The 12566-nt window shown below is 42.5% G+C and overlaps 1 protein-coding gene across 1 annotated transcript; it reads left to right on the top strand.

Moving 5' to 3' along the window:
- Positions 1 to 1221: 1221 nt before the first annotated feature.
- AHCY (adenosylhomocysteinase) lies at positions 1222 to 12136 on the top strand (the record flags this gene model as incomplete). Its single annotated transcript, XM_010151090.1, has 6 exons — positions 1222 to 1260; positions 2134 to 2249; positions 4108 to 4315; positions 5145 to 5232; positions 6104 to 6221; positions 11942 to 12136. Coding segments are annotated over 6 exons (764 nt in total), but the record flags the coding sequence as incomplete, so codon positions are not given.
- Between the last annotated feature and the right edge of the window lie 430 nt (positions 12137 to 12566).

The raw sequence follows: 12566 nt of genomic DNA, 5'->3' as shown, positions 1-12566 counted from the left end.
CAGCACCCCTGGGTGCCTGGAGGGTGCAGGTAGCTGTTTCCTGCCCTCTGGTGCTCTTGGAGGGCCCTGGTCTGGCCTCAAGGAGCCTACTTAGAGCTTGAAGGCCCTGCGGTGGCTGACCTCTTGTCCTCTGGGCACAGCTAGCTGATCAGCTGGAGGTGCTGATCTCTTCCTGCCTGAGACTGTGCTGAGGCTGTTGCTCCCAACAGCACTGACTGTTCTGCATGCTGTTCAGAGAGGAGAATCTCCAGTTATTCATACTGTCCTACAAACTTCTCCTAGGTCTTGGTGGCTGGGGAGGTAGTGATACTTAGACATTTCTCCTCAATACCCAGAATTCAGGGACTGCATAAATAATTTTGGGGAATTAGCTGCTGGTTCCCACTTGCCCATACCTAAGCTGTTCAGAGAGGAGAATCTCCAGTTATTCATACTGAGGAGGCGTGAGGGCTGTGATTGAGGAGCCCTGCCATTGACACTGGCTGGTGATCTTGGGCTAGGTCTTTAGCCACACTGTTTTTGATGGTTTTGAAATAGGAAGGCTAGTGCTTACCTCTTAGAAATACTAGGAGGGCTGTGGATAGAGTGTGGATTGAAAAAAATGTATGTAGGAATTGGGAGTGATTATATATTATACAGTGAGGGAGAGGAATTAAGAAAAATGATATGAAAAGGAGCAATATTTCTGTGCAATTACACAGGATAACCTGAGCTGTCACCTGCTTCATCAGTAAAAGGGCCTGAACATAGCCTGAATGACTAAAATTATTTTGCTTACAAGCATCCTTTTTGTGTTTATTCTGTGAGGTTAACACGAGGTCACTTGTCTGGAGGGGCCATATCTTCCTGCATAAATCTCTGGTGTACATAGAACTTGCTAGTCATTGTTTTCATATTTTGTGAATGTATTAACTCCATGTGTCCTATCTCTATAAAGAGATATTGCTCTTGGTAGTGGTTTCAGCCTGATTTAGTAGAATTCCTCTATTTTCCTCCAATAGTTCATACTTCAACAAAAATGATTGTCTTGCAGTATGCCTCCAGTCCTTAAAGAACAAACATGATTACCACATCCTCCACAGTGGAAATTCAACCTGACTGGGTAGTGTAGTTCCAGATTTATTCTGATTGTCATACATTGCTTACCTTTTTGTGCAGATAGGCTGTCTAAGTAACCAGGTGTTTGCCAGTGTAGCAACTAGACAAGTCGTATACAATGAGGTATTATTGAGACAGAGGAGAGGTATCCAGAAGTAATGTACAGCGATGCTGCTTCTGAACAGCTGACTGCTGTAAAAAGGTCCACAAAGTCAGGACCGTGAAAGCAAGGGATGCCTTTACAACTTTGGCTCTTTGGTGTAATGTGGAGCCGGGTAACCCGATGACAGTTATCAGGATCTTAGTCCATTATATACTGTTGGTGTTTCTAGACAGTTCTTTGCCTCCTGGGCTGTTTTCAAACAAACATGTTTGAAATAATGTGTTTTGATTGTGCTAGTAATACCCATGAAAGTGAGGTTTTATCTAGCTAGTATCCAGATTTAGTGGGGGATATGGGCTGTTTAGTCAGAGCTGAAGATTACAACAGGAGGTTTTGGAATGGTGAACTTTGTATTTGAATTTCTTACTTTTTTTTTTCAGTTGATCCAAGTGCTTTAATTTAAAACGTGGTTATCTAGGTATCGTGTCCTTTCAAGCCACCTTGCAAGTGTGGACTAGGCTGTAGAAACACCACTAATATGAACATCATGCACTTTTTGCAGAAGAGTTTTGTGATCACTTTGTGAGAAAGTAGATTAGAGTGGGGTCTTTCCTGATTCTCTGGTCAAGAGCTGTTCCTTTCCATTTTCCAAGGAGTACTTTGTCCTGCTCTTTTAATTGTGGGGTTTCTTTTTCCGAGGTGGGTGGGCATGTGTGTTGGTGTGTGTGCAGGGAGGGGAGGGATGGGACATGACAGACTGGTTTGAAGTTTCAAACTACTGTTCAAGGTTCCAAATAAGGGTTCTCATTTCTTTTCTGCTTCCTCCAAAGGGTTTATTTAACTTAGGCCTCTGGAGGATGCTCACAGCACCTGGATGTGTTGGTTTGCAGCAGCATTAACGCCAGCTAAAGCAAATCCTTTTACTCTCCCCACAGGAATTAGAGGTATTTCAGAAGAGACAACTACTGGAGTTCACAACCTGTACAAGATGAAGGCCAATGGGACCCTGAAAGTGCCAGCTATCAATGTTAATGACTCTGTCACCAAGGTAATGCAGCTAGAGTCCTATGTTCTGCTGTCTGACCAGTTTGGTGTTGGGATCTTTTCATTCCCATGCAAGTATTCCTTCTCTGCTGAGCTATTCTTGACCTGGTACTGAACAGATTTTCACCATATCTTTGAAGAGAGCCTGTGATGTCTCTAATGAGACATGCCATTGTAAATACCATTTTCTGAACATTCAAGGCTTTTTTGTGTGTAAGGACATGCATTCTTCTGCATTTTAATAATGTGAAGACCTTTGGAAATCATGACTCCTGGGGTACAGTCAGTCCCTGTGGCAAGGGCATGTCCTCACTGAGTATCTTAAAGCCCACAGGTAAGTGGCAGGTACCAGCTGGAAAAGAGACTGAGACCTACATGAGCTTGTGGCTTGTAAGGGTTGGTTGATTTGACAAGGTGTCTCTGTGAGCAGCAGTTGCAAAGGATAGGACAGGAGGTATTTATGCTTACTTAACTATATTACTGCTTCCAGAGACAAATCCTAGTGAATGGAGGGAAGAGAGCGAATGGTGTTTAAAGGGTGCTGATACTTTTGGATTCAGGTGAATTGTAGTGTGAGTTACAGGCATACTTACGCCTTATGCATCTAGATGTTTAAATCTATCTGCTAAACATATTTCAAGTTACCACACTAAAATTGTACTATTGGGCATGGCAGTTCTCGCTGTTTGACCTTTCTCTGCAGTTTGCTATCTGAAGGGTATGTCCTTTCTTCTCCAAGATGTATCTGGCATTTTTATTTCATAGCTAGTGGGCTGGAATCCAGTTGATCTTGGAAGAAGATTGTTTCTCTGCATCCTTTTCACTGAGACTTGTCTCATAATAATTATTAATACTATTTAGAAGACTTGGAAATTCAGATGTTTCTGAAAAAGCCTCCTGAGTAGGTTTGGTTTGAGCTCACTTTATCCTAGTACTAAACAAGTGCTCATTTTTAAGTACTGTTCGGTATTTTGTAGTCAGATTACAGATCTCACCAGGAAGACCTTCAACTGAGCTGACAGATCTGCACTCCCAGTTCAATATTTTCACTTGGTGCCAGCTTCCTATACTAGTATTTGGAGAGAGAAGGCAGGCAGCAGCCAGTTCTGTTCTGGGACAGATGACTACGTTCAGCACTCTGCTACCTTGCCCACATAGGGATGCATAGGCATCTGGAAGTCTTTGATTGCAACTGGAGGATTTGGTGATGAGAAATAAATCTGACTGTGCTGTTTTCCTCATAAGAAGGCTTATAGTGCAAGGAAGATCTGCTGGAGGACTAGAGAAGAGGATTACCAATTGGCACTAGCTTTAGAATGTGAAGGGCTGGTAACACATTTTCTGACATATTAATGGCAAATGTACCAGTGATAACTGGTGTGTAAGACTGAGTCAGGAACTCCTGGATCTGAAGTACAACTTCTTGGATGTTAGCCCTCAGCCATCTTTTGAGGCTGGGAGTGATGGGCTCACTATGCCTTGTAACGTGCTCACATAATGCATTGGAGTCATAGCTGCAACACTTTTATACATGGACTTTGAGTTTTTATTATAAAAACTTTACAGTCGTAAGCTGTAAACTGAAAACCAAAACCAAACTCTTAACATCTTACACATGCTAGATGACACCAGCAATAGCTGCAAGGTAGGTCCCATTTGAAAGATCAGAGCCCCTACTCACATCTAGGTATGCAGTCTTAAGATAGCACTAACAGACAGCACTACTGGCGTTAAGTGAAAGCAAGAATGATTGCTGACCTAGGGCTGTAGAAAGCACAGGGAATGTAAGTTCGTCTTGCTTTTCTGAGAAATTGTTACTTGAGTGACTTTCTGTTCTGAAATTGCTCCTTTTTCTTCCTCAGAGCAAGTTTGATAACCTTTATGGCTGTAGAGAGTCCCTCATTGATGGGATCAAACGTGCTACAGATGTCATGATTGCTGGAAAAGTAGCGGTTGTGGCAGGTTATGGTGATGTGGGTAAAGGCTGTGCTCAGGCCCTGAGGAGCTTTGGAGCCAGAGTCATCATCACTGAAATCGATCCCATCAACGCACTGCAGGCAGCCATGGAAGGTGAGAACTGAAGGAGATGCAGAAATTAATGCACCTGACAGGGGTCTCTGTGTGACAGTCTAGAGTGCTAAATGATAGTTGGCCAAGAAATTTTTGGTAGGTTCCAGCCCTGTCCCTGTTAAGAGCTGACTCCAGTTTAACTGCAGGAATTCTTTCTTTACAGTTAGGAAAGGAGTTTATTAGTGTAGGCCTTGAAGATGTGTTTGGAGCCAAGTATATAGAGACTATAGTGGGGTAAGGCCCCCATTTCATAATGCTGTAAGCCCGGTTTTGAATGGGTTCATTATCTTCAGGTTGTGCAACTCTAACCTCCAGTGTGGGTTAAGACTTGACTAGAGTATCTCCACAGTAAAATATTGGGCCTTACCTTCAGTAGATGTTTTTGGAAAGCAATGACATGCTGTCTACCTTTCTATCTGTGCTGATGGTATGCTCTGGAAGCTGTGCTCCTCTTCTGTGGGTGCCTTGTGTAACTATGCTTCTTAGTACCAGTTTGTCCCATTTCTGTTCATACCTGACTAGAGCCCGGGTGTGTTGGGTGCAGACTTGACCCCCTGAATCAGGTTGCGAGTGTTGTGCCAGATGGTACTCCTATGGACATAAGACATTGAATGTATAGATGTACAGATTGGGAAAAGGCGAGGGATAGATGTTTTCGTGCTATGTTGGCATTTAGTAAGATGAGTATGCCTACCATCTTGCATCCTCCATAGGTCAGGTGATGGCACAGACTTCTTTCTCCATACTTTTCTACTTGTAATATTACTATATTACATTTTTTGAATAAGAGTTGGCAGTTGGGTATAAGAGTAACTATTTCTCTTCTCAGGTTATGAAGTTACAACCATGGAGGAGGCCTGCAAAGAAGGCAATATCTTTGTTACCACTACTGGCTGCACTGACATTGTTCAGGGCAGGTATGGTCTAGCCACTGCTTTAATGAAAACATGCCTGTACAGTTTGATATTGTTTTAATACAGTCATAACTTGTCAGCAGTATGGTGAGGGTTTCTCATTTCTGGGCATCAGGATTTAGTGTCAATTTAGTGAGAAACTGGGGCTTTGGTTTTTCAGTTCTGTTGGATGTCACCATGTTGCAATTGTTCTGTTGTACAACGTGTAATGATGGAGAAGCAAAAGGTGTAGAGGGATAGACAGGCTTTTGGAGAATGAGAGCATCAGGGCTAATTTCTGTGTTCAGACAGAAATCTGAACAGAAGAGGAAGGTGAAAATCGAAAGTGATTCCCTCTGTGAATACATGTGACAGGTGTGAAATGAGATGGTTCTCAAACTACCCTGCAGTTTTTATCACTTCTGAAATCTCACTTTGTAGCCCCCTCACTCTACACAAACTCATTCTTATCTTTGCCATTATGATTGTACATGTTGTAGTGGAAGGTCAGATTAAGTGGGAGGAGGTAAGGCCATTAGTCTCTAGAAATGTAAAACTGCTATGAACTTTAAAGTCATGATGAAAATTTTCTTCTGTGTAAGAAAACAGCAGGTATTCCACTTTTGACCAAATAAAATAGTTTTAATTTCTGGACTGGGAAAATATTTTTCACTCCAATAACCTCCCATATACTTGGAAAGTGTCCTTTCCTAGAAGCTTGAGAGTGTTTTTTAGTAGACTTCACATTCCTGGAAGATTACCAGACCCACACATCCTGGGAGGGTCAGATGCAGTCAGTGAGCCAGACACTTATCATTTCTCCTTGAGCAGAGCATCTTCTGGTTCCAAAGAAAAATTGTGTGCATTAACTTTTGATGTAACTTTCTTTTTGCAGGCACTTTGAACAGATGAAGGATGATGCCATAGTGTGTAATATTGGCCATTTTGATGTAGAAGTTGATGCCAAGTGGCTGAATGAAAATGCAGTAGAGGCGGTGAATGTTAAACCTCAGGTGAGACAGCCTTTGCACAAGCTCTCCTGCTAGAACGAAGCAATAGCTTCTCTGTCTCTTTCCAGAAAGGAGGTCTTTCTCTTCAGGTACTTCTGTGTTTCTAGCTTTTTTGGAAGCCAGTGTTGATCTGGGCTGGTCAGAATGAAGATTCTGCTCTGCACTTCCCTGATTAACCTGGAATAAGCTGCATGTCATCTTGTGTTGGTATTAAAGCAATGGGTTCCAGCTAGTACCCAAGTGTACAGCGTGGTCTCTGGCAAGAGGTGTCTGGTATGGATAAGTCTTTCTCCATGTGTTTCTACTTCCTTGACAATCAGGACCCTACCCCTTAGTGGTGATTGTGTAGACATTTGCATCAAGTTCATTCTGTACAGGAGGTTAGCTTTGTTTGGGGTATGGTGAGTGGGTATGGAAATAAGTGGAAATAGCCCCCAGCTGCAAACAATGCCATAACTCAGTTTTAAAAAGCAAGTTAAATGAATACAGAACTGACCATTAGAGACTGTATAAAACTTAAGAATGGAGCCCATGGATTGCCTGGTGACTGATGTGAATTTCCTCTCAGGAGGCTGCTTACTCATATATTTCTCTGAAGCAGGGCAGTCTTGGTCCTGGTGCAAGGTGTCAGGATTAGAGTCAATCTCAAGGGAATGTCTTCTGGGATTCTGTCAGTGTTTGAATTCACACCTCTGTTTTCAAAGCATTTTTTTACTCTGAGATTGAAGCCTCAGGAAAGCCTATCCAGAGCTCTGCCAAACTCAGACTACTTCTCCAGACTTGGTGGTTTCACTTTAGAAAACTGTGTGGGCAGATGCCGTGAGGTGTTTTATCCTTGCTCAGCTTGCATTCCCACTATATATTTACTTCAAGCAATGGCTGTTGCTACACAGGAAAATAGGGAAAGTTTTCAGGTTTTCATCTGTGTCCTAAAGCAGAGAAACAAAACTAAATCAAAACTGTTATCTGTCACCAGCATAGAGGGAGAGCATCACAGAGCAAACTTTGTCTGACTTAGTGTAGTTACCTTTTAAAGAGGTGATGTGCTTGCTGATAGCAGGATTCTGGGACAGGTTTTCCACTTTAAAAGCACCACACCCAATCCTATGTCTTAGTACATCTCTATCTGCCCTTCCAGTTTTCCTGTGTCTTATTAGCTACCCACATCAAACTCTTAATAAGCACTTTTGAAGTCTTTTCAGTATCCTGGTTGCTGTTGGGACACTCTACATAGACTCAACTGGGTGTAAAGTTATACCCTCAAGTTCTCGCTACATTCAAGTCTGTTCTTGCCCGTGACCTCAGTGTGAAGATGACTTTGTTCAACAGCTCTTGTCCTAGAGGAGAGGGGCTAGCAGCTTGCTGCTTGCTTTCTGGTAGCTTGGATTTTAAAACTAAATAAAACACGCTAAAAGTGTGACTGCTTAAAAAGTAAACATTGTTTAAGGCTAAATTGGATGTTAATATGATAATGTGCAGACCACCTGCTCATGGCCACTTTGTATGGCTTTTAAAGTCCATATGAAAAATTGTGTCAGTGTTGGCAGAGGTAGTAGTTCCTTTTCTTTATGTACTCTGGATTGCCTTCAGTAGCCAGTCTGTCACAGGTGCATTAGGTGCTGTGAGATGCAGTCTAGTCAGAGGTATGAAAACTAACAAGTTCCTGGTTAAAAACAGAATACCTCTTCAAAAGGATGGAATTACAGTCAAGATTGTCCATATGCTTTAATGCTGAAGATCTACCTCCTACCCTGAATCTCCGGTCTGTTATACAAATGGCTGCTGTCACAAGCAGGATGTTTGGAGTGATGCAAAGGAGAGACCTGTTCAGAGAGCAAAAGCTGTGCAGATAATTGCACAGCATGATCTGTGTTTGCTTAAAAGTCATCTGAAGCTTGTAAAAGGTGTCTCAGAGCCCTGATTGGACTACCTCTGTCTCTCTTTGATGCACAGATAACTGAAGCTAATAGCACTTTACCCGTGGGCTGTTCTTGTACTTTTTCCTTACCCATCTACTGGTTACCACTTGAGATGGGATGTGTACCTAGAGGTAAAGCTTATCTTATGTGGCCATTCCATATGTTTGAAGCTTTACTGAAGTGAGAATGACCTATAGATGTGTACGTTGCCAAGCCCAATAAAAGCTGGTCCCTGGCTCAGGTTAGTCCTTGGGTTTTGTTGACATCTAACAGTGAATCTGAAGCACTGTTTAGTTTCAGTCTCCAGCTGGAATCTCTTACTGGTGTATTTAATGCTCTATAAATACCCTGTGCTAGTGGTATACCCCTATGCTCCATTTTGTGTCTGTTTGGATTTCTAAAGACTTCAGACCTCCATGACAATGGAAGGAGCTACCTGCTGAGCAGGTGCTATGTGAAGAAATTCCTGTGGAAAAGCCTTATTCTTCACTTTCATTCTCTGTGCTGTGGTGGCTGAGCAATTGCGTATTAGTCCAACCCTGCTCATCCTAAATGGAAGGAGCTACCTGCTGAGCAGGTGCTATGTGAAGAAATTCCTGTGGAAAAGCCTTATTCTTCACTTTCATTCTCTGTGCTGTGGTGGCTGAGCAATTGAGCAGGGTTGGACTAATACGCATCCTAAAAATGTACTTGTTTCTAAAGGGGGAGAGGCAAGACTGGGAGGCAAAATGTGACTGGAGGGCCCCAAATTCCATGCTCGAAACAAATTAAAAGGCATTGAACAGAAATTTGCTGCAATTGAGTAGATCTTCCAGGACATGCATTAACTTTAGGTTTAAAAACAAGCTCCCAGGAGGTATCCTGCAGGTCCTGTCCCTTCCCACCTGCATGGGAATTTGTCTGCATGTGTTGACCTTTCTCAGGGCAGCAGTGATGAGTCATTAAAATTGCTCTTACACTGAAATCTGGGAAAGAAATTATCGTTTTGCCACTTAGGCCAATGTTGATTTCTCAGTTTCGTTGCTCAGACTCACCAAAGGGACACTTGTGCAGTCATCTTCTCAGCCTTTTGCAGTCCTCAAGGGGAGGCTGGTCCTATGTTAAAAGTGTGAGATCTTCAACTTACCATTAGAATAACGTGGGGTTTTTTCATATCAGTGTTCTGGGTGAAGTATCTTATGTTTTATAATACCAAGTACAAATTCTCTAAATATTCAATTTTTTACTAAAACCTGGCAGCTTTTTCCTATATCCTGTAGCAGGGAGGGGAATATGGTACAAAAGCAAAAATCTCTAACCTTCTAAGAAGACATCTGTGTCTTGATCAGAGGATTAATACCAGAGCTGAGGGTTGCTAGACTACAGCTATAGGTACAGAGTAAATGTGCAAGTGTCCAACATGGTAGTTTTCAGTACCATATGGTCTCCATTTGCAAGTGGTGTAAATGCTTAATATGTGGGAAAGGAGAGATCTTATTGTGCCTTTCTGACTCATCTGTTGCTTTCAAAGCACAATTGAGGAGGAAAAAGGCCTGTTACTGAAAAGCTGGCAGGTTGTTTTGAGTATGGGTTTGCACTGCAGTGCTGCTCAGCTGTGCTCTGGTATTAGAGACTGGTGTGTAGCACAAGCTCAGCTCTAGAGGGGAAGGAAAGGTCAGGGTGGGAATCAATGAACTTTGGCTCTGAAAATAAATTATTCACGGATCACGGTGTGGAGGGAAATGCAAAGAGCAGAAGGTCCAGAGCTAGTTAAATGCCAGTAGAGAAGGGATGGAGGCATTTGTTTAAGTGTGGAAATGAACTTCATGCTTGGATCACTTGAATTCAACTTCTGTAGCAAGTTCTTGAGCTTATGAATCAGCCTGTTTATCTACCCATACATGAGACGTGTTTCCACAGTACTGACTTTAAGCTCTGCTGGTTCCACTAGCATTTTGTATTTATTTCTGTGTGAAGACATCAACTTGTATTTTCTGCATTATGCTGTGTTGAGCAAGTCACGTCAGCAGATTACTGAAGGTATGTGTTGCTGTGTGCAAGCCAGCAGCTGTCCAGGTGCAAGCTGTGTGGGTATTATTGTTACAGGTATAATATTTTGACACCTAAACCACCAGATTCAGACTTCAAAACTCAAATGCTAGTTAACTGCTACCTTGTAGTACTTCAGATACAATGTTGAATATAAGTAACACTGTAGCTGTTCCCAGAGTCTTTAGTGTTCTGCTTTCTGGCTGCTTTTTTCTTTGTTTCATTATTTTCTCCATAATATTATGGTAGTCCATATGATATTTTTTTGGATGGGCTGAATACTGTCACTGGGGGCCCACAGTGGAGAAACAGCATCTATAAAATACTGCACCTGCTCTGTGGAGAGGGTGCTTATTAACCCTACTTGGCTGCAGTGCTCTTGCAGAAATTAAGACTGTTACTTAGGGCTTCTGTTTGAGGTGGTTACTGTCTGCATATGTTGCACTGAAAACATAATTCGTTATATGAACGCAAGAAGTAGAAAGCAGTGCTGCAATTGAAGGGTAGCTGGGGAAGGCAGATGGAAGCACAGACCTCCTCTGAAAGCAAAATATCTGTTCTAATAAAAGGATTTCTGTTTTACTTGGTACGTCTCTGCACAAAGATGTTTTTTCAGAAGATGGTATTGTTAGAGTTAAAGCTTCATCCTGCATGGCTTTTAACTTACAGGCCAAAGCTTTAAGAATAAATTTAAGTGTGTTTTGCTTCATATTAAATAACTTTTGAGAATAAAAATGTAAAAATAGCTGTGGGGAGGGACCTTTTTAGGTCTTTCTCAGCATAAGATAAATGGACTTGTCTAAAATACTAACCTTTGTCAAAGTTGGTCATTTCATCTTCCAAGTCTTTCCAAAGGTTTACTCTGCTCCCACATGCTTGGTGTGACATGAGCAATAAATGCCAGTGAATACTGGATATTTTTTTAAACTTAGAGGACATGCTGGTGCTTCATTCTGGGCTTTGATATTGTAATCTCCTTATGGAGTGACGGCAGGGAAGAGAAGAGGTAGTGACTGGTGGAAAGGAAAAGCAGCGTTAACTTGAATGTTGCAGGAGTCAAGTCTAGCCTAGAGAGTTGAGGCACATATTAAGTGATGTTACTTTCTAAATTGTGTGGGACTGCTGTAGCTGAAGGCCTGTCTCCTTTGCCCATCTGAGACGTGATTCTGTGTGCAGAGTCCTGTTGTCCCCTGCATAGTTTGGGTATAGAGTGGAGGACTGTTTCTTTGGTCCCATGAGAGCAAAAGAGGGTACACCAGAAGCTGGGACAGTTGTTTATTATACTGTTTAGTATTGGCCTTACAGAACTGGGAAGCATTACAATGGAACAGTTTCAGCAGGCTGAGGAATCTGGCTCTTACCCTTTTGTTAGATGCAAAGGCTCTGGACTGTTGAAGAGGAGTTTCCTCTTCTCTCCTGTCTCTCCACACCAATTGTTACAGTTAGGCATATATGAGCTGCATTTTACTTCTAACAGCATGCTCCCCACCACAGCCACCTGAGACAACATGCATGTGGAAAAACCAGAACAACTGGGTAACTGGTTGAATAAGAAGCAGATGCCAGGATTTGTGTTATATGAAGTCCAGAATAGCTACAGGCTTTGCAAAGATGGACTGGGAATTGAGGGAGGGGGTGTCCCAAGTGTGATCAAAGTCAGTGTTGCAAGCCCACTGTGCATTCTTGATGTGGGAAGAAAGCCCACCAAGCTTTATGTGATTTTTAAAATGCTCCCTTTAACCTGACATTGCACTGCTCTTGCTTTTTCCCACCCAGGTAGATCGTTATACGCTGAGGAATGGCCGTCATATTATACTGCTAGCGGAGGGCCGACTGGTCAACTTGGGCTGTGCCATGGGTCACCCCAGCTTTGTTATGAGCAACTCCTTCACCAACCAGGTGCTGGCACAGATTGAGCTGTGGACCAATAGTGACAAATACTCCATTGGAGTATATTTCCTGCCAAAGAAGGTGAGTTAAAATAGCAGAAAGATGGTAAGCTTATAAGGAAGCCAACTGTAGATGTGATGATACAGATTGGCTTTGTTTGTGCTTGAATTAATTTTCCTACTGAATGTCATTATTACAAGGAGCTTCTGTCCTCCAGTGAATGAATGTGACTTTGGTCTGAAGTGGGCTTTTTTTTTTGTGGCTAACCTGTTGTGCAGACCTGAGACTTGTCTGTCAGTGATAAGAATGTCCAGTCACTTTTTGGCTTGACCCAGAGCTCTTCCCTGAGGTGCTGGGAAGCCCTGTTCTGCCTCAGGGTAGTTGAGGTCTACTCCCAACCAGCTTGTTTCTTCTGCTCAATGTCAGCATTCACATCCAGCTTTCACATGCCTATTTAGCAGCCAAAGTCTAGTGGGGCAGAGTTGAAGCTGGAGTGAAACTAGGAATGGCT

Source organism: Eurypyga helias, unplaced genomic scaffold (assembly GCF_000690775.1).
Source record: "Eurypyga helias isolate BGI_N326 unplaced genomic scaffold, ASM69077v1 scaffold26594, whole genome shotgun sequence".
Taxonomy (NCBI): Eukaryota; Metazoa; Chordata; class Aves; order Eurypygiformes; family Eurypygidae; genus Eurypyga; species Eurypyga helias.
Note: the sequence above shows the minus strand (reverse complement) of the source record. Positions and strands in the feature narration are given on the sequence as shown.